General features: G+C 38.5%; 1 protein-coding gene across 4 annotated transcripts in view; it reads left to right on the forward strand.

Annotated features, from left to right (window-relative positions):
* Positions 1 to 221: 221 nt before the first annotated feature.
* Positions 222 to 27,864, forward strand: part of LOC127433005 (GDNF family receptor alpha-2-like) — a 108,870-nt gene continuing 81,227 nt past the window's right edge. For 2 of the 4 annotated variants that reach the window (XM_051684585.1, XM_051684586.1), the window contains exons 1-2: positions 222 to 982; positions 2,096 to 2,410. In XM_051684585.1, coding sequence (XP_051540545.1) covers positions 931 to 982; positions 2,096 to 2,410 — 367 coding nt within the window. In that variant the 5' untranslated portion in view covers positions 222 to 930. Of the gene's footprint in view, positions 983 to 1,694; positions 2,411 to 27,864 lie in introns of those variants that run through there. The other 2 variants (XM_051684583.1, XM_051684584.1) reach the window with 1 other exon arrangement.

Below are 27,864 nucleotides of genomic sequence, written 5' to 3' on the forward strand. Positions count from 1 at the left end.
TAGATTCGTGTGGTGATATGTGGAAAGCCGGGCTATTTTCATTGCGTCCGCTCTGACGTAAAGAGCGACAGAGCCCCGAGGGTCGGACATGTAACTTCAATTCCGTGGGAGAAAAGCATTTTTCTCCGCCACAGAAAACAGAGAGGACGATAAGCGGAACTGGAAGTGCTTTATTTCTTCACTATCATAGAGGCGATACACTCGGATAAACTACGGCAGTTCTGAAGCCACAGGCACGCGGGTGGACACATTCTTGAGTGAAGGATTTCTGATTAAAGTCAAGGTTGTCCAGTTTAAAGTCGAGGCTATCAACCGCGGAGGATTGATCTTTTCTCACATAATTCCACACAGAGATTTGAGAGATGTTTAGTTTCAACTCATGTTTGAAATATGTGTCTGCACAATACAGGGATTGTCGGGAATAATATTAAAGAAAACAACTACTTGTGTTTTGTTTATATTATTTTGCCTTCGAAGTTTTTTAGTAGGTAGTGCCGTACTATTCCTGAAATAAAAGTTGTGCGTGCGTATTTTCGAGGTTATCTAACGCTTGTAATTAAAACAGTATTATTCACGTTTTGAAACGGGGACTTCACGTGCTCGTGCACTGTTCGTTCCAACTCGGAGAAATGCTTCGACGCTCTCGTGGAAAGTATGACATGTTGGACAATTTCTTCAAATAAACATCCATTCGTATTTTTTCACTAGCTTGTTTCTCAGAAGTTGCAAGTGGAGCTATTCACGTAGCTATTGGATTTGTGAGGTTTCAACCACATTTTGACTGACCAAAGGCTGACTGACTGTTTGTTGGAAATGAACCTGTGATGTGAAAAAGACATCCGTTAAATAACCGTTGGAATTGTGCTTGAGCGTACCGGAAATTATCTGCTTTAACGGCAGACGGATCGTAATACCTAACCGGTTGTTCGTATGGGATCTATCATGGTTTTACTGAATATTCTGAGCGTCCTGTTTTTATTGGGTGAGTATTAAAGCCAATGTTTCATAAATGACACGAGGAACAGAAAGTAATAACCCGAGGAGAAAATGGTGTTTCGTCATAAAAGAATGATGAAAAGAGTATACAGACAAGCATACATCATCTTGAGAGAGTTGCATACAGCTTAAGTACCGATTTGACGGTAAAAAAGACGCTTCACATAATGCACTCACTAAATTCAAATATTGTCATTGTCTTAAATGCTTAATAGTCTTTAAATACAACATCACCAAGTACGATGAAAATGACTAAATTAACGGTATAATACTAGAGAAAACATTTTAACATTTTACACAGAACCCCTACAATGAACTGTCCATGGTGCTGAAAACATGAGGGGGAAAGCGCGGGAAGCTATTTATACAATTAAATCACGTTCTGGATTTCACGTTTCTAGGTTTTATTGACTGAGGATGTCTTGTCACATTGCTTTAAAACATTTTTAAATATATTTTTTCTTAACAGGATTCATTAAACTGATTTCCCCACAGTCACTTTAGCCTACAAATTCATTATGAACTGCGCATAGCGAACGAGGCTTCGAGACATGTTTTTTTTTTTTTTTTTTTCCTAGAAATGAAGATGGATCGTGTTTGACATGTCTTCAAACGTAACTTAAAGCTGTCATATCCAGTCGTGTTGAGTAATTCAATTTACTGCCAGCTGGAGTAGTTCTTTGCCCAGCAGACAGGAGTCGCTCTCAATAGACTTTATGACATTCGCTTATTGCTTCAGGCATTTATATAATATATCACTGTGAAAAAGGCTTGGGAGTCATTTAAAATATGCTGAGGCAAAATAATTTTAAAAGACAGTTCCTCTCTTCCCCCCTAAAATTAGGTCAGAATTGAAAAAAAAAAAGAAAAAGAAAAAGAAAAATAAAAAAAAAGAAAAATTGCAATTCCCAAAATATCATTTCCACTCCAAAAGCTGATGGACAGATGTTATGCATGGTTAAGCCATAGAGTGCATACACCAGACATGCCTGTGTATACCCATTTCAAGGCTTCATGTGTATGTGTGGACTTATTACTCAGCAAAAGTCTTTCACACTGTCTCTAACCCAGTCTAATGATGCCCATGCCCTTCCCACAGATGAGGTGGTACTTTCCATGGCCAGCCATTCTGCCTTGTCAGGGCTGGGAACGCATGGATGGAGAGCCCCCATGGACTGTCTGCGGGCCAGCGAGGTGTGCAACCAAAACTCACAGTGCAGCTCACGCTTTCGCATCATGCGCCAGTGCTTGGTAGGTCGTGACCGGACTACCATGCTGGCTAACAGGGAGTGTCAGGCAGCCCTTGAGGTGCTGCAGGACAGCCCCCTGTATGACTGCCGCTGCAAGAGGGGCATGAAGAGGGAGCTCCAATGTCTGCAGAGCTACTGGAGCATCCATATGGGTCTTAATGAAGGTAAGGTTGCAAGGCTGATAGGTGGATTGGGAGGTTGACATCATTTGGAGTGCTACTAAGGGTTAATAACTAGAGGAAAAAAAAAAAAAAAAAAAAAAAAAAAAATATATATATATATATATATATATATATATATATATATATATATATATATATATATATATATATATATATACTGTATATATATATAAAACTATCACAAAAACTTTTTCGACTCCCTCCTTTTCATTAAAAAAGCAAAAACCGAGAAAAACAGTGTGGCATTCACAATGGAATGGGACTGATTTTTGGAGGGTTTAAAGGCAGAAATGTGAAGCTTATAACTTCATAAAAGCACTTACATTAATTCTTATGTTAAAACTTGTGTATTTTTTGAGCTGTAAAGTTGTTTAAATCATAATTTTTAAGTGGTTTAGGGTTAATGGCATTAAATTGGCATGGCAACGAAGTTGTAAATTTAGATATAACTACACTGAAAAGGTTAGCAAGTGATTTTATAAAAAAATCATGTTAACACTTACGTACATGGCCGTATGCAGGGTTTAAAAAATACAGAGGTCCAAAAACTAAGTTTGCTAGTGGGGTTGGGGGCGAAAAATATTGATTTCCCTGATCGACATTGGAGACGTTGGATAATAATAGCTTTAAAACCATGTCAGTGTGCAGTAGCATAAATTATCTTTTTGGATTTGAATTATAAAAATGTGTCTCAAGTAGTACATAAATGTAGGAAAAATGTGTTTTATACAAAATGATATCTATATAATAGTACTATACTGTATTATGACACTATACTTATGAAATTAAATTGAACCTATAGGCTTCACTGTAATTACCAAAGAACATATATCTCTGTGGTAATTAGGCCTACATTGTTTGAATGAGATCAGGTCAGTTTTTGTTTGTGTTAAACAGCACAGTAACATAATGCTAATCATATTCTGGGCACAGTGGGTAGTACCTGCTCTTCCTCTCTCATCTCCATCATCTTCTCTTTTTCTTTTTCTCTCAGTCTCATCTTGTCCGCTGTTGCTTCCCTTCCCAAAGCTGAGCTTTAATTGATGCAGTCTTTTCATTTTCGTCTGTGTCAGTAAAGAAAGTAAACACAGGGTAAATTGATATTTATTGGCAAATGTTACCAGCCTCTGCTAGGATAATCTTGCAATGAAAATAAAAATATATAGTGGTACCTCATCATTTTAACATGCATTTCAACCCTACACAAACTGATATGAAAGAAAAGCATATCATTATCAGTACGTTTCTCTAGTTACCTCATAACGCTTTAGCGGATTAAGGTGCCTGCCCTGCCCGGTTTGTTGACATAGTCCAGCACAGTGGAATGCAAAGCCTGTCCCCCAGCCGATTTCATTGGTCAACTCAAGCAAGCAGTCACCTGAGAAGGTCGGTTATCTTTGCAGCACCAAAGAGTTATTATTAGGCAATTATTTTTAATATACACCTCAGGAAAAATACCGAGGTCTGGACATATATTGTTTACATCTTGTGGCTATACTTTTGAAAAAGTAAATATTTTAATGTTTATGGATTGGCCCCATTCACTTCCATTGTAAGTGCTTCAGTGTAAATCAGAGTTTTATTTTAAGAAAAGGAGTGACAAGTTGAATTTTTATTTAAAAAAAATGGCATTCAACGTTATGCCACAGATGCTGTCATTTGAGCTTAACTGGTATTGAACCTCCTTTAAAGGTGATTTGTGTATTTTTTATATGTTAGCTTAACTTGCAGAGTCATCTATAAGTAAGTAATTCACAGGTTCATTCCTCTGAAAAGTCTAAACTCTGTGGCTCTGTGCAATTTCTAAACATTCTTCTGTTTGTTTGAGCATCTCGGTCAATACAACATACTGTAGCAACATTGGCCTAACCAGTGTTGTGAGTCTAGGGGTGGGTCTATCTGTTTACTTGACCAATGGATGATTAACAAGAGTTTTCAGAAAACCTGTTTGATTATTGCATTATTTATGCAATTCCATTTGGTGATGCTATTGACATAGAAATTACACACGTCACCTTCAGAATATATTTGATATCAATGAATAGTGTTTTTCAGAGGGTTCTTGATGGATTCCTGTAAACAAATGGCTATGGGTTGCTTTTGCAAGTGTTGCATAATAGATTATTTGGTTTTTACTTGGCATGAGAGAGAATGGTGTTGTAGATTTAGGGCATTAAAACAAAAATTAGGCTGTTTTGTTGGTGTGTAAAGCTGACAATTAGCTTGATTGTGTGGAAAGTTAACATGTACCTGCTCTCTATGCAGTCAGTCCAACACGGAGTGTTCAGACTTCTGAAATGGCAGTTAGTGTTTGCCTTTGGGAGTGTTGGGGAATCATTATAGGATTTAAGCAGTGCAAATCGGCCTGAATTATAACCCATCTGCTTTGGCAGTTGCTGCGGGAGCCACAACAAATAGGGTCCTATTGATGCGAGTAATCAGAGAGTGCTTTTAAAGCAACTGGCCCTCTCAAGCCTGGCATTTCAATGAGGCATTGTGGACTGCTGGGCCTACTTACTGCCTGCTGAGGTAAGGGGAAAAAAATAAAATTCACACAGCTTCCTTTCATCAGAAGCTATGTACAAACAGATTAGATACTGCAGAAAGTTAATTCCATGCAAATGGACCACATACTGACCGGTCACATTAGAGGAAATGGAGACAGCCACTAAATAAACCATGCAACTGAAATGTTGTCTTAGATTGTTTATGTAAAGTTATAAGGGTACATTTTGGGAATTAAATGGATATTTGACCCAAAAATGAACATTATTTCATTGTTTACTCAGCTTTATGTTGTTCTACACAAAACATGTTAGGCATAATGTAAGCCTCAGTCACCATTCACTTTCATTGCATCTTTTTTCCATAGAATCAATGGTGACTTAGAGTGAACATTCTGCCTAACACCTTTTTTTGTGTTCTAAAGCAGAAACAAAGCCATACGGGTTTGGAACAGCATGAAGGTGAGCAAATGATGATAGAATTTCCATTTTTGGGTAAACAAGAACTTGTTGGTTTGTTGAACACAAGGCATGAACACAAGGTGAGTCCCAAGTTCTGCACGATTCTACGTCATTTTGTAGTGCAAAGGCGGTTGCAAACCGCACGCAATGTGCTACGGCACATCTCAGGAAGGACAGGACGTGTCAATGCAGTGCAGATGGCAGTCCAAAGTTGTGAATCTAGTCTCTAGTCACCATACACACAAAAGTTACAAAGGTTTTTGGACATCTTCAGGAATTAACAAAGTGACACTGATGAGTTTGCAGGTTAGTGTATGAAACTGGTATAACTGCGCAAACTAATGGTGACGTTTATTATGCAGTTTCTCTGTATGTAACCTTGAATAGGTTTAATTCACACTGTTGTAAGAGGCCAATCCGCTGGTCCGATGGCGTTTTCCAGCTGGATGGCGAAGGTCTGCACATGTTCATCTTTTCGGGCGCACATTTGGTTTTATGTCTTAAACTTTAATTTAGTTTAGACTTTTCTGATGATGATACGACGGTGGTTGGTCTGATCACTGACAATGATGAAACAGCCTACAGAGAGGAGGTGCACACTCTGACATGCTGGTGTCAGGAGCACAACCTCTCCCTCAATGTCAGCAAGACCAAGGAGCTTGTGGTGGACTTCAGGAGAAAAGACAGAGAACACAGCCCCATCACGATCAATGGAGCACCGGTGGAGAAAGTCAGCAGCTTCAAGTTCCTCTGTGTCCACATCACAGAGGAACTCACATGGTCCATCCACACTAAGGCCATTGTGATGAAGGTTCACCAGCGCCTCTTCTTCCTGAGATGGCTGAGGAAGTTTGGAATGAACCATCACATCCTCACATGGTTCTACACCAGCACTGTAGAGAGCATCCTGACTGGCTGCATCACTGCCTGGTACGGCAACAGCACTGCCCTCAACCGCAAAGCCCTGCACATGGTGGTGCGGACTGCCAGACACATCATCTGAGGTGAGCTTCCCTCCCTCTTGGACATATATACCAGGCGATGTGTGAAGAAAGCTTGGAGGATCATCAGAGACTCCAGCCACCCGAGCCATGGGCTGCTCTCACTGCTGCCATCAGGCAGGTGGTATCGCAGCATCAGGACCCGCACTGGCAGGCGGTATAGCAGCATCAGGACTGGCACCAGCCGACTCCATGACAGCTTCTTCCCCCAAGAAATCAGACTTTTGAACTCTTGATCTCTCACGATTAAAATAATCAGCACTGCACTTTATTAATCTTAATCTTACACTGGATTGTCATAAATTACATTCTCTCTTAACAACACACTGGCAACTGAATATCAACTGACAGCCTGAATGTCAATACAGCACAATACAACCTACTGTATATTTTATATATACTATTTTTATTGTATACTGTGTATTCTATATTGTGTGTATGTGTATTCTATATTGTGTGTATTGTATACTGTACATTATATATTATTATTATTTGTATATTGTGTTGTGTATAATTATGTGTATATTAGATATGTAAATTGTGTTGTGTAAATCTGATGTTTATTGTAAACTGGTATATGTCTCATCACTGTCACGACTGCTATGTTGCTCGGAACTGCACCCAAGACTTTAACCCACTGTTGCACTTGTGTATATGGTTGACAATAAAGGGATTTTATTTTGATTGATTGACTTGATCTGACTTCAGTTATTAATTTGATCTGATTCCAATTTAATAGACCTTCAATTTGGACTAAAGTTCCAATCAGTTTCTGATCATCATTTTAGATATAATCATAATGTAGTGTTTTTGATTACTTTGTCTCATTATTCGTTCATTAGGTGGCAATGTCGCTTAGGGTCTTATGCTGGCCAGATAATATGAGGTGCGAGGTTTACTAATATCACTGAATTAGGCTGGCACACAATCAAATGATAGTTTATTAGTCACGTACATACAGCTTGCTTAAGTTAGGGACATGATGGTTTGCTCGCACTCATTGTCCGCAGTAATAATGGTATCCTGACCTATGTTCTTACGGTAACATCCTTTTGCTTAATTTACTGAAAATAATGAGTTTAGAAAGATTCAGAATAATCAAAATAACTATTTATTAGTCAGGTAAATATGTTTCATGCCTATTACATAATTTAATCAATTCAGAAATAATTAATACAAAACGTCCAATGCTCAAAGATGAATCAAGAGTAAGAGATGCATACCTGAATTTATAATAGAACATTGTGTTGTTGGATTGTCACACACAACACCATGGGGTTCAATCTGGCTACAGAAATCCCCCTTACTTCAGCAAAGTATGTAGTATTGGCACTACAGGGACTTCTGGCTACAGAATATTCTACTGATAAATGTGCTAAGTTTTCTTAAATACCCAGACCAGATAATCAAATCAATTTCATCAAACATCAAAGGTCAAATGATTAACAGTAAGAATTTGGGGATGATTAGGTATGGAAGTATGGATTAGGTATGCACATCTTATCTGCATACAGGCGGTAAAGACCAAGGAGGGGTGCATGCCCCCAGGAGTGATCAGAATTCCCCTAAATTCTTAAAAAGGCCTTATTATGCTTTTTGGGATTTTACCTTTCCTTTAGTGTGTAATATAGCTGTTTGTGCATGTAAAAGGTCTGCAAAGTTACAAAGCACAAAGTCCACACCAAAGAGAGTTACAGTCTCCCACAGAAAACACTGCTCCTGAACTGCCTGAAACGCCTGGTTTGCAGTCCAGCCATTACTTCCGTGACATAGCATTCCGTGACGAGTAACACATTTGCATAATGCCTGCCTCAGGAATGCGCTGCTCAGGAAGCCTCGGGAGCTGAAACACGGTTTTGGTAAGGGCTGTTACATTTCCGACACATGCTCTAAGTGGTTGACCAATCACAACAGACTGGGCCAGCTGACCAATCAGAGTAGACTGGGCTTTTCGGAAAGGGGGGCTTTAAAGAGACAGGAGCTACAACAGAGCGTTTCAGACAGAGGATGAAAAGAGGTGCTGCAACAATGTACAGTTTGAGAAAAATAATGTGTTTTTTGAACATTAAAGCATGTAAACCTATTCTAGTAGACCCCCAAAATAAAATTATGTACCTGTAAATGAGCATAATATGGGCTCTTTAAAACGGTGTTAGCATGTATTTTACAGCTGTGGGAATGAGACCGTAGTACCACTCACACTGAGACCTTTTGAATGATATCAGACATGAATAGTTACATTTTTTGTATACTTTAGATATGGTATTTTTGTTCATACAGATCTTAGGTGGGTTTGAGGTAATTCTGTGATGAGAAGGAGAGAATGAGAGGGGGTAAAGGTAAAGGACAACAACGAGGCAATTCTTGCTCAGTTGGGTGTGCTTTGGGATAGAGATAGTGTCTTTGCGAGAATGTTTGTATGCAGATTTTCTCAAAAGTTCAATGTTGACTGTCCCAGGCATTCTTTTTCTCAGAGGGTTGTGCTCCCTGGCTCCAGATGACTTGGCACCACCTTACACTGTCAAAATACTAAAAGACATATTTGAAACTGAAAATACATTGTGTAGGCTATACGAAAGATACATACACACAATATATCATCCAGTGATGGCTAGAGTAAACAATCTCTGTCCTTTTATAATGATTTGGGTTGCGTTTAATGGAAGACTTTGTGAGTTGTGCTGCAGGATTTTGAGCAGGCAACACATCATATCCGTCAGCTGTTAAACGGCGAATGTTTCCATGTAGTAAATTTGTAGAATTCATACACTACATGGCTGAGTGCATAGTGTATTTTGTAAGTGCATAGTGTATAGTGTGTCATTTGGGATACAGCTACAGACTTGCTTGCATTAATGTAGTTATGGTGATCATGTAAAACATATTCAAAAATAAACTCAACATCAGTACATGGACAAACAATCTTTCTTTGTTTGCTCAAGAGTATTTCTCTATTGAAGTTGCTATGGCACTTGAAAATGGATGGACCTAGTTTTGTGTCCTACTTTGGACAGCACCACCAGCCCTCATTAAGATGTTTTCTTATGACTTTGCTCTTCAGTCCACTAAAACTATTTTTCTGTGCCTAAGTTCAGGAAAAATACAGATTGCTCTCAAGTTGCAAGGGACCATGCAGCAATGATTGCACCTTGACAGAACTCTATCAAATCCACTGAAGACTGAATTGGATGGTCCAACAAACACTCCCAATAATCACCCAAACTAAGAACAGTCTCATCACAGGTTTGTCTTTCTGTCATTCTGTTTGAATAGAGTGGTAGGGATTTTCTACCTCTAAAGAAATAGGCCTACTTAAAAACAAAACAAAAAAGGCCAAACTTGCCACATTGTGATAGGACATTTAAAGAAAGGGCAGATAAAAAGAAGCAGAAACAGTGAGAGTGTAAGAGAAGGGTAAGACCAGCCATTGGATGTAGGTAGGGAGAGAAAAGGACTGACAAAGCAATAGAAAGCATGAAGTGGGATACACTTGCTCTTTTTCAAAACCTATTGAACTCCCTATAGGAATTCTAAATGTGCTCCTAACATGAAAGCAGTTTCAAAAGGAAGACATCTTAAATGGTTAGTTCACCCAAAAATGAAAATTCTGTCATCATTTACTCACCCTCATATTGTTCCAAACCTGTATGACTTTCTTTCTTCCATGGAGCACAAAAGGAGATAAGCATAATGTTAGATACTGACAATAGCCTCAGTCACCCTTCACTTTTATTGCACCTTTTTCCAGACAGTGAAACTGAATGGTGTCTGAGACTGAACATTCTGTCTAGCATTTACTTTTGTGAACCAAGGAAGAAATAAATCATACAGGTTTTGAAAAAATTGAAGATGAGTAAATTATGACAGAAATGTCATTTTTGGGTGAACTCTCCCTTTAATTGTGTTGTTTAAGCCTAATTCTTAATTAAAGGTGCAGTATGTAAGATTCAGAAACACTTGTTATTAATGACACCTGTGGCTGTTAAGTGAACTGCAGCCAGCTACCTGTTGCTCATGCTCGTGCACACACTCCATAGGGATGCGAGCGAGCGAGATTCACCGACATCATGCTGACAGATGAGGTAGCATAATTAAAATTACATAGTTATGATTGTTTTACTACAAACTTTGAGACTGTATATTATATTTGACTCTCCAGTGCTGGAACAGGGCTAAAACAAAGTGTGGATATAGGTCTGACTCTGCGAGACTGTAGTTTGAAGTAATCACTTTTCTTTGCATGATACATTGACTGCATTTATATGATAGCCTATGTCGGCGTTAGCTAGCTAGCCAGCTTTATCAATAGCTGTTAGCTAAATTTGGTGGATGATGACAGTAACTGTTTATAAAATAGACTGTACAATATAAATATGTTGACACAATTCAGTATTGATGTGATTCCATCAAAACTGTCATTTTGATATATTGCGCTATTGTTTTATAATAATAGATTGTATATATTTTCTGTATAACCAAGTTACGTTACAGGGTCTTTTTGCATTATCTTGAACATTGTCTAGCATTCATTTCATGTGTTATTGTAGTTTACCTTGCTGAATAATTACAGATTAACATTGTTTATGTCAGATACTGGGAATCAGCATACCTGACTTTTAGTATAAAGAGAAGGTCATTGAAATGATTTATAGGTAGCTTACAATTCGTCAGCATTAGCAGGCAAGATCAAGTTAGCTAAAATTACACAGATCAATCCTTATGGCACTATATTTCACATGCTTTGCAGTTATGTAAGCTTACCTGTCCAATAAGAAGAACGCCAATTCAGGGTCAGTTTTGATCCCCAAAACCGAATGAAGGTCCCTCCAGGAATCAAATGCCCTGACAATGTTCACTCTAATTTTCGCTCGACCACGATCACGGTCCCGCTTAGCCAGACTGGATTCAGTAGCTTAATGTTTTTTTTTTTTTTGGGCTGGTGTTGGGCTGGGAGCCAGACGTTTGCTGGATGCCATCTCTAAGATAATGTTACTTAGTGTTGCAGTTTGTTGTCGCTGTTGAATAGTGGAAGAGAAGCACTGAGGCAAGGCTCTCGGGAGCACGCATAAACGTCACATCCTTTGGATTTTCCCGGCAAAAGCGACCCACTCCCTTCGCATGAAAATCAGTCTACAGGCTTTAATAGGCAACCTAGGAAGTCCGTGAAGGGCTTATTTTTTAAGTTGCATTACAAGCCGTTCACACGTTGGCAAAAAAAAAAAAAAGCAGAATATTACATGAAAATTGTTACATATTGCACCTTTAAGGGGAACAAATCCATCCAAGTTCGTGGACTAAGCAAGATACTTTTTTATAAATATTCTTATATTTCATTTAATATTGAAAAGTATGGATAAAAATAGTGCAGTGTAATACAAAAAGGTTTGTGGGTTTTGCCAAAGCAAGCAGGACGCTAGAGAGATCCTCATTGTGATCCTGAAATGACTTAGCGCTCTGTTGGAGCATAACCCCTTCCACTCTATCACTCCCTCTTGCAGTGTCAAAGCCCTCTCGGCATGGGCAATATTCAGGCTGATCCATGACACAGACAAGCATATTGTGGCATTGAGAGAAAATCACCAACAGACACTCTGCCAACTAGGATGCCTGGGATGTCTGCACCAGATTTAGAAACGCAAGCCTCGGTTGTGCTTTGCAATTCACATGCAGCTCTCCATCTCCACTAAAAACTCCTGTTGACCATTAATAGTCTGACATATAGGATTTACGAAACCCACATGCATGCAGGATTTGTGAGGCCAAATGTCAGGTGGAGAAAACTGCACCCTCGAGCAAGCATACGTATCAGCATTAGAAATCTTTCTGATGTTCTGTAAATGTGAAATGACCCATGGTGTCCACAGAATCTCAAACTACACTTGCTTTGTTATTTCAAATAACAAGCATGTGTTCGTTGTACATGTTATAGTAAGCTGGAGGCCTTGTTTGCACTCTCAGCAACTACGAACCTAAAGGAATGCTAATGAATACATTAATAGGAAACATTGAGGTGTAATGATTGGTCTTTGCTAATGGATAGATAATGGATGCTGTTATAGAAAATAATTCAGAGTAATTAAGCATATTTGTTCTTTTTATTGGAGAAGCATTGCACTTTCTGCACTATATTTCTTTATATATGTATTTTAAATACATACAGGTAGCATATAGTCCAGACAGAACATAGTATTTTAAATAGCATATGCATATACTGTATCTTTATTTTATAGAAATATATATGTATCTAACAAACATGGATTGCAATAATAGAACATCATACAATGCAAGTGTGAATTAAATATACCTTATATAACAGCATTGTTATATAGACAGTACTATACACTGAACCTAGTGAATTCCCCCTCTGCCATGGTTTCATGACAAAATTTTGAATGCACATTTTTGCTTGCAAGTATTCTGCCTGTATCTCTGTCAGTGAACATCAAGGGCAATTATGTAATTACAGAGAGATCTGCAGCCAGTGACCCTAGCCTGAGCCTATGCAAAGTTTTATTATAGCTGTCCATGTTAATCAGGTGATTATAATCCACCCCCCGAGCCTGCAACTACTCTTTAATACCAAGACTATTAAATTACATTTAACTTACTGTATAAAGCCTATAGAAACAAAGTAAATTGAAAATAATAATAATAATAATAATAATAATAATAATAATAATAAACATGCTCCTGGTCTTGCTGTGCACTATTAACTGGAACACATTATTTTAAATAAAGGTAAATGTTTGTAATAATGTATTTAAATGTAATATCTCGCTCTGCCTCTGAAACAACTTAATGTTCCACTGACATCACAAATCCCTTTGACTTTTCAACCCCTTCCCTCCAACTACTTGATTTCATTTTGGTATACAACAACCACTTTTCATGATCCAATGAAATACTGATGAAAAAACTAAATTCTTGCCCTAAAAATATTCTCCTTGAATATCCAGTTTCACTCAGAAACACATCAGAATACAGATGTTTCCCACTGAATATGCAGTCTCATTTCTCAGTCTCATTGTTAGTGATCTACCATAATAGTATCTGCATTCATAAGTGCTTCAGTCAATAATTACATTGGCAATCAAAATATTGACATATTGTCATATTGTTCCAATAAAGTACTCATTTGAACAACATTCTCTATGAAAATGATTCATCAGCAACCCCATTTCATTACTCAGAGTCAATGAGTCAAACAAAATAAAAAAAAACATAAAAAATAAAAAATACCATCATTATGAATTTAACCAGCTTTGCTTGCTGATTCTGTACTAATTACACTCCTACAGCTTATCAGAAGATTAGCTTTAACCAACCAAACATTTTATATGAGCTAAATTGATTGAAGAAAATTAGCCAAGTACCGTAGATAGTCCAACATTTAACCGCAGTGGAGGTGCGTGTTTTAAACAGCATGCTTAATCAAATATCAATGTATTCCACCCTCTCTCAGAGCTTTAATTAAACAAGCGTGTAGATATGAGGATGGGAAAAGGGCAGAATTCATTAGCTATTGTGCACCTGACAAATTTTGAAGCAAAACCGGGCCCTCCGCTGCCAAGTCATTTGGTATTTGCGGATTAATGAATATGCTTAGACTCCACAACAGATTTACTTTGTTCCATAGAGGCAATGTATCAGGCAATTGTTCTTTGTCTGCTAATTGCATCCTTTGATTTCAGGCACAACATGGGGGAAATATAAGCCTACCTTCCTCATGAAAATAAGATAATAACTGTCCCCTGACTCTTTGGAGCGATTTTTATTATACATCATACCATAACTAACCATTTTTCATTGTACCCACCTTGAGCAGCTCACTTTGGCTTGAATATTCAGTTGCCCATGCCATGCAAAATTACATTTACAGTGCATTCAAGTATACATTTTATCAGTTGATGTGTTCCCTGGGAATCGAACGCCAACCTTGGAGTTGCTATTGCCATACGTTTCTAGTTGAGCTTCAGCAACAACATTTAAACCTTCAAAGAGCATTGAGGTCAATTGTTTTTATATATACTGTAAATAAATATACTGTATATATACTGTATATATTGAAGACCGGGGCTAGTTGTCATACTTTTTCTCCAGTGAATATTTCCGAGGGTAAGTTTATTTCTGAAAGTCAATTTCTGTATAACCACATATCTTGACATCTTGGCAACACACACACACACAAAAAGCTACTGAACATTTTCACCGTTATAGACCAGGTTATAGACCAAAAAGATACTGTTTATTGAACACACATTGACATTTTCTGACAACCTGCCCCAATAGTAGGGCATAATGTCAGACTATATTGGTTAAGCTGTAACATTGGAACCTACCATTAAACTAGTGGCATTGGGTTCATGTGAACATTTATGATTTTGCATGTCAAAATCGATGCCTCGCTTTAAAAATACACCTGTTGTAAAGAACATTTCATAAGCTTTTCAGCAAAAATCAAAGATTAAACAATAAGGCACAAAAGGATTTATGAAATAACAAACAGAATAGGTAACGTACAAAAATATAAAAATATTGTTTTTTCCAACAAATACTGTTATTGATAAACTGGATAAATTAATGACATTTAAAACACGTGACAACCTGCCCCAATAAAAATGTGACAACAAGCACCTGAATTTCATGAATACATTTATACTTAGAATACATTAACTTCTGTACAAATCTGCCTTTATAATATAGTTGACACATGCCTTGATGTATACCAGTGTGGTTATTTATGTTTGCTTGTTTACCCAAGAGCTATAACAAATATATGATAATAGTGAAAATTTACTTGAGGGTAGAATTCACAAAATTATTCAAATTTAAGAGGGATTTGAACTAGGTGTTTGAAACCAACTGTAACATTGGGTGTCTAGGAGTGGAGTAGAACATTCGCTGGAGTGGAAACAAACTATAAATCTAAACATCAAGACTTAGCGCAACATAACACTTCACAACTTAACACTTCAAGGACTGACAAAGGAGTGGATAAGGGTACGTTTACATGACAACGATGTACTAAAAACGGAAAAGTTTTTCCTTTGCATTTTTGAAAAGTTTCGCGTACAGAGGACAATGTTGTCAAAACGATGCCCGTTCACACGAATCCGCGAAAACAACTAAAAATGCTGTATTATGCATGCCAGGCCAGTAGTTGTGATGCCACTTTGTAAAGAAACACTACGCGCCTGCGCACATAAGCATTCTTCCAGAGCGGTGAATACAAACAATGAAGATGGCGAAAGCATCGAGCAATTTTGTCTGGACAGACGATGAGGTTGCTTTATTACTATAATTACTTTGCTGGAGAAGCGTCAATAAACTCAAAATCTTGAGCAGCACAAACACAGTCCTGTAGTCTGCCATTGTAGTTTTGAATGTCTCGCACGTTGTTTTGAAGTACTCGCGCGCATGCTTATAGACTGAACTCTCAAGATTATTCAATAAACTCTGCTCATTTTTACCATCACTTCATCTCCTGCCTTCTTCTGTATTCCCCCTGCTGACTCTTGGGCTGGTAGGAGAGTTAACATAACAAGCTGTTGATGTTGACTGGTTTTGGATATCAGACAGAACTCTGATATATGGGTATCTTCTGATGGAGAGAGAGGTCTTGTGTACACTGGATCTAACATAGATTTTCACTGCCTCATGTTTTCATATTCTAAGCATATCATTGAATACATAGCATCACATCTCTGTCTATAGGGTATATATGTATATATATATATATATATATATATATATATATATAAGCGGTGGGTGAATGAATTGCAGGGTAAAGGTACATCAAATAAAATTAAGTAAATAAATAACATTTAAAATACAAATACATTTTTACAAAAACACTCCAAATGAATAAATTGTTGATTATTGTTATTTGCACAGACACCAGTATTCATACTGATAATTATACATCTCAAATTGATGCCTATCAATCCATCATTCTTTATATAACACGTAATAAGCGTGCGTATTACATTGTTTTAACAAATTCACGTTTTTGTATGTTTACACGGAGATGATAACGGCATTGTTTTCAAAAACTTGCACTTTGAAACCCGTTTCAAAAGTTTGCATTTTCAGGCCCTAACGCATAAAAAGTTTTCCGTTTTTAGTTGAAACATTGTCGTGTAAATGGCCCCCAAAACTAGAGGACATTTATACAAAATGAACTAATGAGGGAATAGGATATGTTGTGGCTTCTGCCATTTCTATGAAATATCACTCTTGAAGTCTTGGGGTTTTGATGCCAGAAGATAGACATTATTATCAGAGATAACAAAGCCGAGTTGCTCCCAGCACAACTAACTTTCTGTATTCAAATAGGCCTATATACACATATTCACCAAGGGCGTGACCAATACACCCCATACATTTTGTTCTGTGTCTTCAGTCTGTTTAGAGAACATGAAACTATTTGAGGGGCCCCTCTCCATCTGGAACCTATTTACGGGGCCTTATCCTATATTTTCTCTAGTGATAAAACATGAGACTCAAGTTTACCATATGTGAGGGGCCTCCTTCCCACAGGCCTCTACACACACACACACACACACACACACACAGTAAAATACATGCTATACCATCAGAAATAATTGTAGAATAAAATGTCTATATTCACATTGATTATACTTAATTAATTTATATTTAACTTGATAAAAATATTCCACATATCCCCCCTCTGTGACTTTCAGAAGTCACACCTTCACTTTTTTATTCAGAGTGCAGTTTCATTTACATTTATGCATTTGGCAGATGCTTTTATCCAAAGCAACTTACAGTGTCCTTATTACAGGGACAATCCCCCTGGAGCAACCTGGAGTTAAGTGTCTTGCTCAAGGACACAATGGTGGTGACTGTGACGATTGAACCAACAACCTTCTGCTTACAAGTTCAGTGCTTTAGTCCACTACGCCACCACCACTCAGTTTCATAATTCAGTCACCTCAGCTATGCTATCTAGTAACTAAGTTAAGTCACACAGCTTCTTTACCAATGACCAGATTATGCAACCGCACTCCGGTGGAGATTTGCAGAACCAAACGTCACCATTCAAGTTTGATTAAGAACGGAGTAAAAATATTCTGCCTCCTTATATCTTCATTCAATAAATGAAACCTATAAGCATGTTATACTGTAATCATGAGCATGCAATTGGTTCAGCCTTGCCTGTGGTTGTCACAGTCATGTAGAGTATATCAAACATAAAACAAATATTCATCATCATATTAAGAGTTCTCTTTTGTAGTGTAGATATCTTCAACCCAGATACTTTGCACATCGTAGAGGGTCACCTCCGGGGAGAGGTTAGGCTAGCACTTTCATCCCGGGGCATGGCTCATCATTCATTTCATCATAAATATTCATTGGAGGAATCAATTTCCTTTCTGTCCATCCAGGGTAGCTGTAATTGCATTGCATTGGATCATTCACATTGACCAGTGTCATCTGCTTCACTGTTGCTTGGATCAAGAATGATTTTACTAATGGTAACACACAACAGAATATTATTCCTCCCACAAGGATTGTTATTACAATCATTATATTAATTTTAGCCAACCATGCACCCCATTTTTTTAAACAATTCTATTTAAATTTATAAACAAACAAGATAAGCAATGTTAATCTTTAGTCATCACCATGTTTTATTTTTCCATTCTTCATTCATATTAAAATGTACATGAGTTCAATAAAAGCATAAGTAACAGTAATAAATCATATTTCAATCTTAATTCTTCATCATACAAATATTCCCAGGTTTGTTTAATACTTCTTTAATAAATCAGGCACTCGTTTGTCTGCAACGGTTCTCAAAACTTTACCCCCAAATTCTATAATTTATCTTCCACACAGGGTATGATACCCTGATGGCACAGTGACAGAATGCTTGGTATTTAACACTATGATAAGATGTTTTAATAAAGCGGTTATTAAAATGCAGCCGGGTTGAGTGGAACTCAAATCTTCTGGCAGGTTTCTTCTATACCTCCCTTTTGATGCTTCCGACCTAAAAGCATTCATCCACTTCCTTAAACCTATATCACCCCTTCCAGGATGGTGATGCCCTGCCTTAGGTTGCCCCCCCCCTTCTTGCCATTGGAGAGTCTTACCCGTCATTGGGCCATCACCTCTTGCCACTGATCTTGATACCGCTCAGTCCTATTAGCCAATCCTTAATTATTTGGTATCAGTAAACAGATATTTTCTGTTGTTTCAGGGAGTATCACCTGAGAACCATCACAGCCAATGGAACCATCTACAACTGCTTAAATATGGATACAGTTCAAAACATGGTTCAATTCACATGGTTAAAAAACATTATTCAAAATTTAACAATCTATTAAAATTGTCCAAATTAAAAGTAAAAGTAAGAATGCTAAAATTGAACTCATTTACAGATCATTAATTTTCATTCAGGTTGTATTTCTGCTCCTTTAGCAAACTTCACAAAAGGCCATGTATCATGGTGGGGACTAACATCAAAACAAAACAAAATAAAGGGTAGCCTCTGTCAAACTTCTAGGAAGCTTAATTAAAAAACATCACCTTAATTCAATAATAGTCTCTAGATAGTTTTTGAACATACATTTATTCTTTCAGATGAACGTTCAGCTGAATCTCTTATCTTTAGTATAAACACAACTTCAAATTGCCCTCTGAATATATAAAATCTTTAATCATAATGAGGAAAGCTGTTTGAACCTCTCCTTCATATCACTGTATCTAACATCATTGCCAAATCACATCATTTTACATATAAAAATAAAAGAAAATAAAGCAATTTAGAGATGTGCCTTTAACACACACTTCAACGTCTGCTTTTGTGTTTCTGTCTCAAGCAGACACTTATCAAACTTAGACTGCGAGTGTGAAAGAGTGCCAGGTGAGGGAGGAACTCGGAGGGGACACTCCACTCCCCCACACTGTCTCCACTGTCATTACAGTCACTCCTTCTTTTTCATTTTACATCTCACAATAATATATTTAATTTACTCTTCAACAGTAAAAATAGTGATAATTAAAATAATTCATTATATTAACTGCTTTCAAACTTTCCCAACTTAAACCATCTTCAAGAAAACTTCTTCCAGAACTTTCAATCTACTCATTCCCTACTTTCTTTTGTCCATTCATACAACATACATCTAACATTTTAGAACCTTTTGGTATTCCGAATCTACAGTGCATCCGGAAAGTATTCACAGCGCTTCACTTTTTCCACATTTTGTTATGTTACAACCTTATTCCAAAATGGATTAAATTCATTATTTTTCTCAAAATTCTACAAACAATACCCCATAATGACAATGTGAAAGAAGTTTGTTTGAAATCTTTGCAAATTTATTAAAAATAAAAAAACAAAACAAAAATCACATGTACATAAGTATTCACAGCCTTTGCCATGACACTCAAAATTGAGCTCAGGTGCATCCTGTTTCCACTAATCATCCTTGAGATGTTTCTACAACTTGATTGGAGTCCACCTGTGGTAAATTCAGTTGATTGGACATGATTTGGAAAGGCACACACCTGTCTATATAAGGTCCTACAGTTAACAGTGGATGTCAGAGCACAAACCAAGCCATGAAGTCCAAAGAATTGTCTGTAGACCTCCGAGACAGGATTGTATCGAGGCACAGATCTGGGGAAGGGTACAGAAAAATGTCTGCAGCATTGAAGGTCCCAATGAGCACAGTAGCCTCCATCATTCGTAAATGGAAGAAGTTTGGAACCACCAGGACTCTTCCTAGAGCTGGCCGCCTGGCCAAACTGAGCGATCGGGGGAGAAGGGCCTTAGTCAGGGAGGTGACCAAAAACCCAATGGTCACTCTGACAGAGCTCCAGCATTTCTCTGTGGAGAGAGGAGAACCTTCCAGAAGAACAACCATCTCTGCAGCACTCCACCTATCAGGCCTATATAGTAGAGTGGCCAGACGGAAGCCACTCCTCAGTAAAAGGCACATGACAGCCTGCCTGGAGTTTGCCAAAAAGCACCTGAAGGACTCTCAGACCATGAGAAACAAAATTCTCTAGTATCTTTGGCCTGAATGGCAAGCATCATGTCTGGAGGAAACCAGGCACCACTCATCACCTGGCCAATACCATCCCTACAGTGAAGCATGGTGGTGGCAGCATCATGCTGTGGGGATGTTTTTCAGTGGCAGGAACTGGGAGACTAGTCAGGATCGAGGGAAAGATGAATGCAGCAATGTACAGAGACATCCTTGATTAAAACCTGCTCCAGAGCACTCTGGACCTCAGACTGGGGCGAAGGTTCATCTTCCAACAGCACAACGACCCTAAGCACACAGCCAAGATAACAAAGGTGTGGCTACGGGACAACTCTGTGAATGTCCTTGAGTGGCCCAGCCAGAGCCCAGACTTGAATCCGATTGAACATTTCTGGAGAGATCTGAAAATGACTGTGCACCGACGCTCCCCATCCAACCTGATGGAGCTTGAGAGGTCCTGCAAAGAAGAATGGGAGAAACTGCCCAAAAATAGGTGTGCCAAGCTTGTAGCATCATACTCAAAAAGACTTGAGGCTGTAATTGGTGCCAAAGGTGCTTTAACAAAGTATTGAGCAAAGGCTGTGATTACTTATGTACATGTGATTTTTTTTTTTTCTTTTTTTATTTAATAAATTTGCAAAGATTTCAAACAAACTTCTTTCACGTTGTCATTATGGGGTATTGTTTGTAGAATTTTGAGGAAAATAATGAATTTAATCCATTTTGGAATAAGGCTGTAACACAACAAAATGTGGAAAAAGTGAAGCACTGTGAATACTTTCTGGATGCACTGTAGGTATTACCTCTCTTGTTATAAATTTGATTAGTGTTCCTGACCCCTGATCTGCTGATGGCACTGCTTCCAGCCATCTGCTAAGTCTGCATATTACTACAAGCATATAATTCTTTCCATGCACTTTCTTTATTATGTCCACATAATACATAACCAAATGCTTGAATGGTCCTTCTGGCACTGGTATGTGACCTATAGGTGTTTTTATTTATTTTCTGACATTGTTTTGAGTACAGACTTCACAAGTGGACAGATAATCGTCTATAATTGTATATAAGTATGGAGACCAATATCCCTGCTCTTTAATTTTCCTTATCACTTCCCCCCTCGCGCAATGGTCAAACCATGCACGTCGTAAATAAAAACATTGAGAAATGTAGTTGATGCAACAATCTGTCCTTCATGAGAATGCCATATACCTTGTGAATTTTCTTTGCACCCCTATTTTCCCATGTAGTATGTTCATATGGACCTTTATTTTGAATTTGAATTATATCTTCCTATTGTGGCTGTGATTCAATAATACTTCAATTGACAGCCAGAAGCCTTCTTGGCTTCTAACTCTACAGCATTATTTCCCTTAATGACAAAGTCATTGCCCTTTTTGTGGGCTTGACATTTAATGATAGCCAATCTTTTAGGTAACATCATTGCAGAAATCAACTGTTCAATCTGTTCTGCATGTTAAATTAGGCTTCTATCACTTTTTCTAAAACTTCTTTGTTTCCATATTGCTCCAAAATAGGTGTCAAACACCATGAGCATAAGCCAAGTCAGTGAAAATGTTAACTGTTTGTCTTTTAGGTAACTGACATGCAGCAGTCAGAGCTTTTAATTCTGTTAGTTGAGCAGAACAAGGTTGAATGCAATATTGTAAAATACAATACACATTTTTCACAACTGCTTATCCTGCATGATTTCCCAAATGATCCCTAAAACAAAAATGGTCAAATCTTTAATAAAACACAAACTTTGCCTTTCTTTCCCCAACATTCTCTTTACATTTAATACAACTTTCTTTTTCCCTTCATTTTCTTATTTATTTTTTTAATATCTACTGTTTCAGCATCATTTAACAATAAGATTTTTCAAACCCAAGAAAAAGCATCACAATGTTGGTAAAGTTGTCACACATAAAGATCATGAGAACAGATATTAAGAGCACAACTTCAGCAAATTGAAAAAACAGAGAACATGAAATGATCCAAATTATTCTTAATGTTCTTTCCTTTAATTTTAGTCTCAAAGGCATCTTCTCAGTGTACCCATGATCAACCAATGCCTACACTGTGTATATAAAACAAGAAAATAAAAGAAAAAATATCTAATCTTAACTAAAACAATCTGCTATCTATTTTTAAATTTGGGGCACCCCTGTCTGAGTGGAGACACCAAGAGAGATGAGTTCTCCCATTCAAAGTCTGCAGACGCCATCCTTAAAGAGTAAGGGGTATAAACCCTCCGGCTCACTATTCTTTCAGAGCATGGGGTCATAGGTCCTTGTTTATTGAAGGCTCTAACAGGTCCCACTCAATCTCTCCACCAGACAGTCCCTAACAAAAATAATAAACTCTACCTATCTTAGTTTTGTTGGTTGATCAAGTTTACACCGATAAAGTTGCAACTCACATGTAAATTTGTTCTCCAGACATATTTAAACACATAGAAAATCAAAAACAAAACAAATAATCATGGGTTCTTACATTTAGATATCAAGACTTTATAGTGTTTAATTTAATATTGTTAAAAATTGTATTCTCTCATAAACTGGACCAGACAGAACATAAAACAGACACATGAATGTGAAGTTTTCACATTTATGGTTTACTTTTCATACTCAAGTTACAAAATATAATTTTCTTATTAGTCATTTTCACCCTTATTTTTAATTTCTCTTCCTCATTTTCTTGACATCTTGCATTTCCATTTGCTTAACCGTGGCTTTGATAACTAGTGACCTCAATAAAGGAAGTACACAACAAAACAATAGCCCTCCTATCATTATTGCAATTCCCAAAAACATTCTCAATTTACATAATGCATCTCTCCCTAACACATTAACAGGAGTCTGATTTGTAGCCTTTTTCTCTTCCCTGTGCCCACCTTCCTCCATCAAATGATGACTCCTTTTCACTTTTTCTCTCCCTACTGTCTAATAGTCTACTTCTATTTCTCACCAATTTATCTGTGTCTCGTATTCATTTTTCTGTTTCTAAAATTTTTTTCTATCCTGTCCCTTCTTCAGCTCCCCAGCCCTGCCTGTTTCCCTTTCCTTTTCTAACTCCACATGCCCCTCCATCTGCATTTCTCCTAAAACTTCTACAGTTTCCTTGAGTATTGGGAACTGACCTTCTGAGGGCACATATGGAGGTGATTTGACAAGAACCTCTCCTTCAGTATTTTTCTTGCCTGTCTTATATTTTTCTGTGAATTTTCTCCTTTCAGTGCTAGCACTTTTCTCTTTTTCCTTTTTGTTTCTCTGTTTTTATTTTTTACTCTTATCTTTAGTTTAATCTTTTTTTTTATCAAAGTTTCCATTTCCTCGCACAACTCTACATCAAATGTCCCTTCCTTTGGCCATTTTGTCATCATATCTTTGGTTCTTTTTTGCCATTTGCTTGAAAGCTCATCTATAAGTTCTTTACATAATGGATATTTTAATCTTAATATGTCCACAGGAGTGGCTGCCATGATTTTTCTTATAATACAACAAACCCTATCTTCAGGAAAAAAATTATCACTGTATCAATATTTGTGACAATTTTTATTTTTGGATTTGTTTATAACCAGTTTTTTTTTATCTTCTTTTATATCCTGCACTTTAATTTTATTAATTATTATACCACATACATGTACAAATTTCCTATATATTGTCAATTTACTTTTAGGATCATTCTGCATCCAAATAGTGCCAAACCACTATAACAGTTACTTTTTCTTAGAGCCTTTATTTCTTTCACTGTTATTTCTACTTGGCATACAAAGAATGAAAAATTATTTTATCAACATTCATTTAGATAACTCATTAAATTTAAAGGATAAACGTAAATCTTACTATATTAGTTTATTTGCTACTTCAATAATCTGCAAAACCAATATCTTGAAACAATTTTTCTAATTTGTTTCACCTTCACTATTCAATACATAATTTCATAAAAAGCCCTTTATTGTTGTGTGGGGCTCAAATTTCTCATACTTCAAATTTCTCATTCATATATGTTCTCAAATATACTTGTCCCATTTATTTGGGCTCATTATTTCTCATACTCTCCTCTCAAGTGTGACAATAAATTGTCCACAAGATACAGAACTCATTTTCTCATACATCCACATTCACACCAACACTCTCACAAACACAGAAACTTTCACACAAACACAAGGCCTTTATAAACACAGAGCTCTCAAAGAATACAATAACATTCTAAAATGCAACTATTCTACCACCCCTCTTAGGTGACCTGCAGGATTTGCCTCTCTTGCCTTCCTGGCTTTCTGCTTTCATCTGCTTTCATTTACTGCTATCCATCAAGGCCCCCTTAACAGTAAAAACAGATAATTGCAGGATTTGCCTACCCGGTCAAGAACCTGTCTCTCTTGCCTTCCTGGCTTTTTTATTTTTTTATTTTTAAATTTTATCTGCTTTCATTTACTGTTATCCATCAAGGCCCCCTTAACAGTAAAAACAGATCATTGCATGCAATTATTTCTTCTGGAATCAGAACCCTTTATTCTTTTTGTTTTTGTTCTTTGAATTTGGAGGAGAATTTGAATGTCCTTACCACCACGGCCAGATTCTGGCAAGCAACACAAACTAATTATATAAGCAAAAAATGCTTACCTTTTTAAGTTGCCACTGTTTGAGTTGCTCATCCAGCTAGCCCATTGTGGCTTCCACTCTGCTCCTTTCCAGTGCCCCACATTGGGCGCCAATTTGTTGTGGCTTCTGCCACCTCTATGAAATATCACTCTTGAAGTCTTGGGGTTTTGAGGCCAGATGATAGACTTTATTATCAGAGATAAAAAAGCCGAGTTGCTACCAGCACAACTAACTTTCTGTATTCAAACAGGCCTATATACACATATTCACCTAGGACGTGACCAATACACCCCATACATTTTGTTCTGTGTCTTCAGTCTGTTTAGAGAACATGAAACTATTTGAGAGGCCCCTCTCCATCTGGAACCTATTTACGGGGCCTTATCCTATATTTTCTCTAGTGTCAAAACATAAGACTCAAGTTTACCATATGTGAGGGGCCTCCTTTACACAGGCCTCTACACACACACACACACACACACACAGTAAAATACATGCTATACCATCAGAAATAATTGCAGAATAAAATGTCTATATTCACACTGATTATACTTAATTAATTTATATTTAACTTGATAAAAATATTCCACATATACAGGTAAGGATAATAAGGAACAGATGGAAGTGATTAGGGCAGTGAACTATGGGAAATGCAGTCCAGTGGAAAACTTCAAAATAAGAGTCCTTGAAGAAAATGAAGAAAATGAGGGAGAAAGACTGTGACACCAACATACAAAACCACAGCTGGAGAAGACACACATTAATGCAATTGGACTTTTGACTCCAAAATCTTATCGTTCCTGAGAAATGGCCCTTGTGAAAATGTCAACGAGCCACGTATGACAACATAACCTGGTCTCCCTATATAGTATCTAAACGTCCTGGTTACTTTCGTAACCTCCGTTCCCTGATGGAGGGAATGAGACGTTGTGTCGATGTAGTGACACTAGGGGTCACTCTTGGGAGCCCCAAACACCTCTGCTTTTTGAAAAATGGGAATTGGCGAGTGGAATTTGCATGCCACTCCCCCGGACATACGGGTATAAAAGGAGCTGGTATGCAACCACTCATTCAGGTTTTGTGCTGAGGAGCTGAGACAAGGTCCCAGCCATTTCAGCGGGTAGTTCAGTGTTGTGGTAAGAGGGACACAACATCTCGTTCCCTGATGGGTTATGAAAATAATCTATCTGTAGTCCCTATCTGTCACTCACTCGACAGTGTGTTGATGTAGTGAAACTAGGGGTCCCTATACAAAATTCCACAACTAGCTGAACTGTGTTACATGGACTGGCGGTGCGAGACGGGCAGACCGCTGTGTGCCTCGTAGCCAGCGCACCAGGCCATCACGTAACCTCCCCCAATGCTCTTATGAGCGTTGAACGGTCCTTCGGGAACAAGTCGACTGCCCAACAAATAGGGACAGGCTAGCCCAGCCATGGCCTATTTTCCTCTTTTTTTCTCCCCAAAAAGAGTGGAATTTGTTAACCGACTGAGGGCCATAAATGTCTACATTGGGGGGGTGTCCCTCCCAAGGGGAAGACACCGCGGAGATCACAACCCGCCCAGAGAAGGGGTATTTTGAGTGGAAATACGTCACATGGTCTTACCGAGTCTTGTCGGAAGTATGTCATGTGGAGAATTCTAATGGTAGGTCCTACCCAAGGGGGGAGAAGTTTCTACAAGCATGGTGACCGGGGGCAGAGGGGCCTCTGCCCAAGGAAGATGCAGTTTACCGACAGGGAAACGATTTAGTGGAAGATATATCACATGGGGTCACCTATGGGGAACCAGTGCATTTTGGAACACCTACCCCAGTACAGGGTTTAGTTAGCACATGTACTGGGCCGGCAGTGAGTTTCTCCGCAAACTCGTCTGCCACAGGGCTAAGGAGGAAAGTCATCCAGGGATCACAACTTGTGAACATGACTGGGAGTCAAAGGCGCACGTCTTCACCTCTTGGGAGGGTAAAGGCACTATACGCAAGCGGTACATCCGGCCAGCTGTCCCGGAACTTACCTGTTCGGACCTGACAACACACGGGACGAAACCAGCTCAACCCGGAGATTATAGAACCTCACAAAGGTGTTGGGTGTCACCCAGCCCGCTGCTCTACAGATGACTGCCAAAGAGGTGCCACTGGTCAGGGCCCAGGAGGCGCTACACTCCTAGTAGAGTGGGCTCGTAGCGCCATGGGGGGCGGCACGTCCTGAGCGTGATATGCCATCACAATGGCATCAATGACCCAGTGGGTGATCCTCTGTTTGGAGACAGCGCTTCCTTTCCGCTGTCCACCAAAGCAAACAAAGAGCTGCTCGGAGCTTCTAAAGCTCTGTGTGCAATCCAAATAGATGCGTAAAGCACTCACCGGACACAGCAACTCCAAGGCTGGGTCTGCCTCCTCCTGGGACAGTGCTTGCAGGTTCACCACCTGATCCCTAAATGGGGTCATGGGAACCTTGGGCACATAGCCCAGTCGGGGTCTCAGGATCACGTGAGAGTAACCCAGACCAAACTCCAGGCACGTTTCGCTGACAGAGCATGCCTGCAGGTCCCCTACCCTCTTGATGGAAGTGAACACAGTCAGGAGGGCAGTCTTCAGTGAGAGTGACTTAAGCTTAGCTGACTCCAGGGGCTAGAAGGGGGCTCCCCGTAGAGCCCAAATGACTACAGAGATGTCCCATGAGGGGATGAGACGTGGTCTGGAGGGATTCAACCTCCTAGCGCCTCTCAGGAACCTGATGATCAGGTCGTGCTTCCCTAAGGACTTATCGTCCACTGTGCCGCTATAGTGGCTACATACACCTTCAAGGTGGAGGGAGACAGCCGCCCTTCCAGCCT

The sequence above is a fragment of the Myxocyprinus asiaticus genome, chromosome 42 (assembly GCF_019703515.2).
Source record: "Myxocyprinus asiaticus isolate MX2 ecotype Aquarium Trade chromosome 42, UBuf_Myxa_2, whole genome shotgun sequence".
NCBI classification, from domain to species: Eukaryota; Metazoa; Chordata; class Actinopteri; order Cypriniformes; family Catostomidae; genus Myxocyprinus; species Myxocyprinus asiaticus.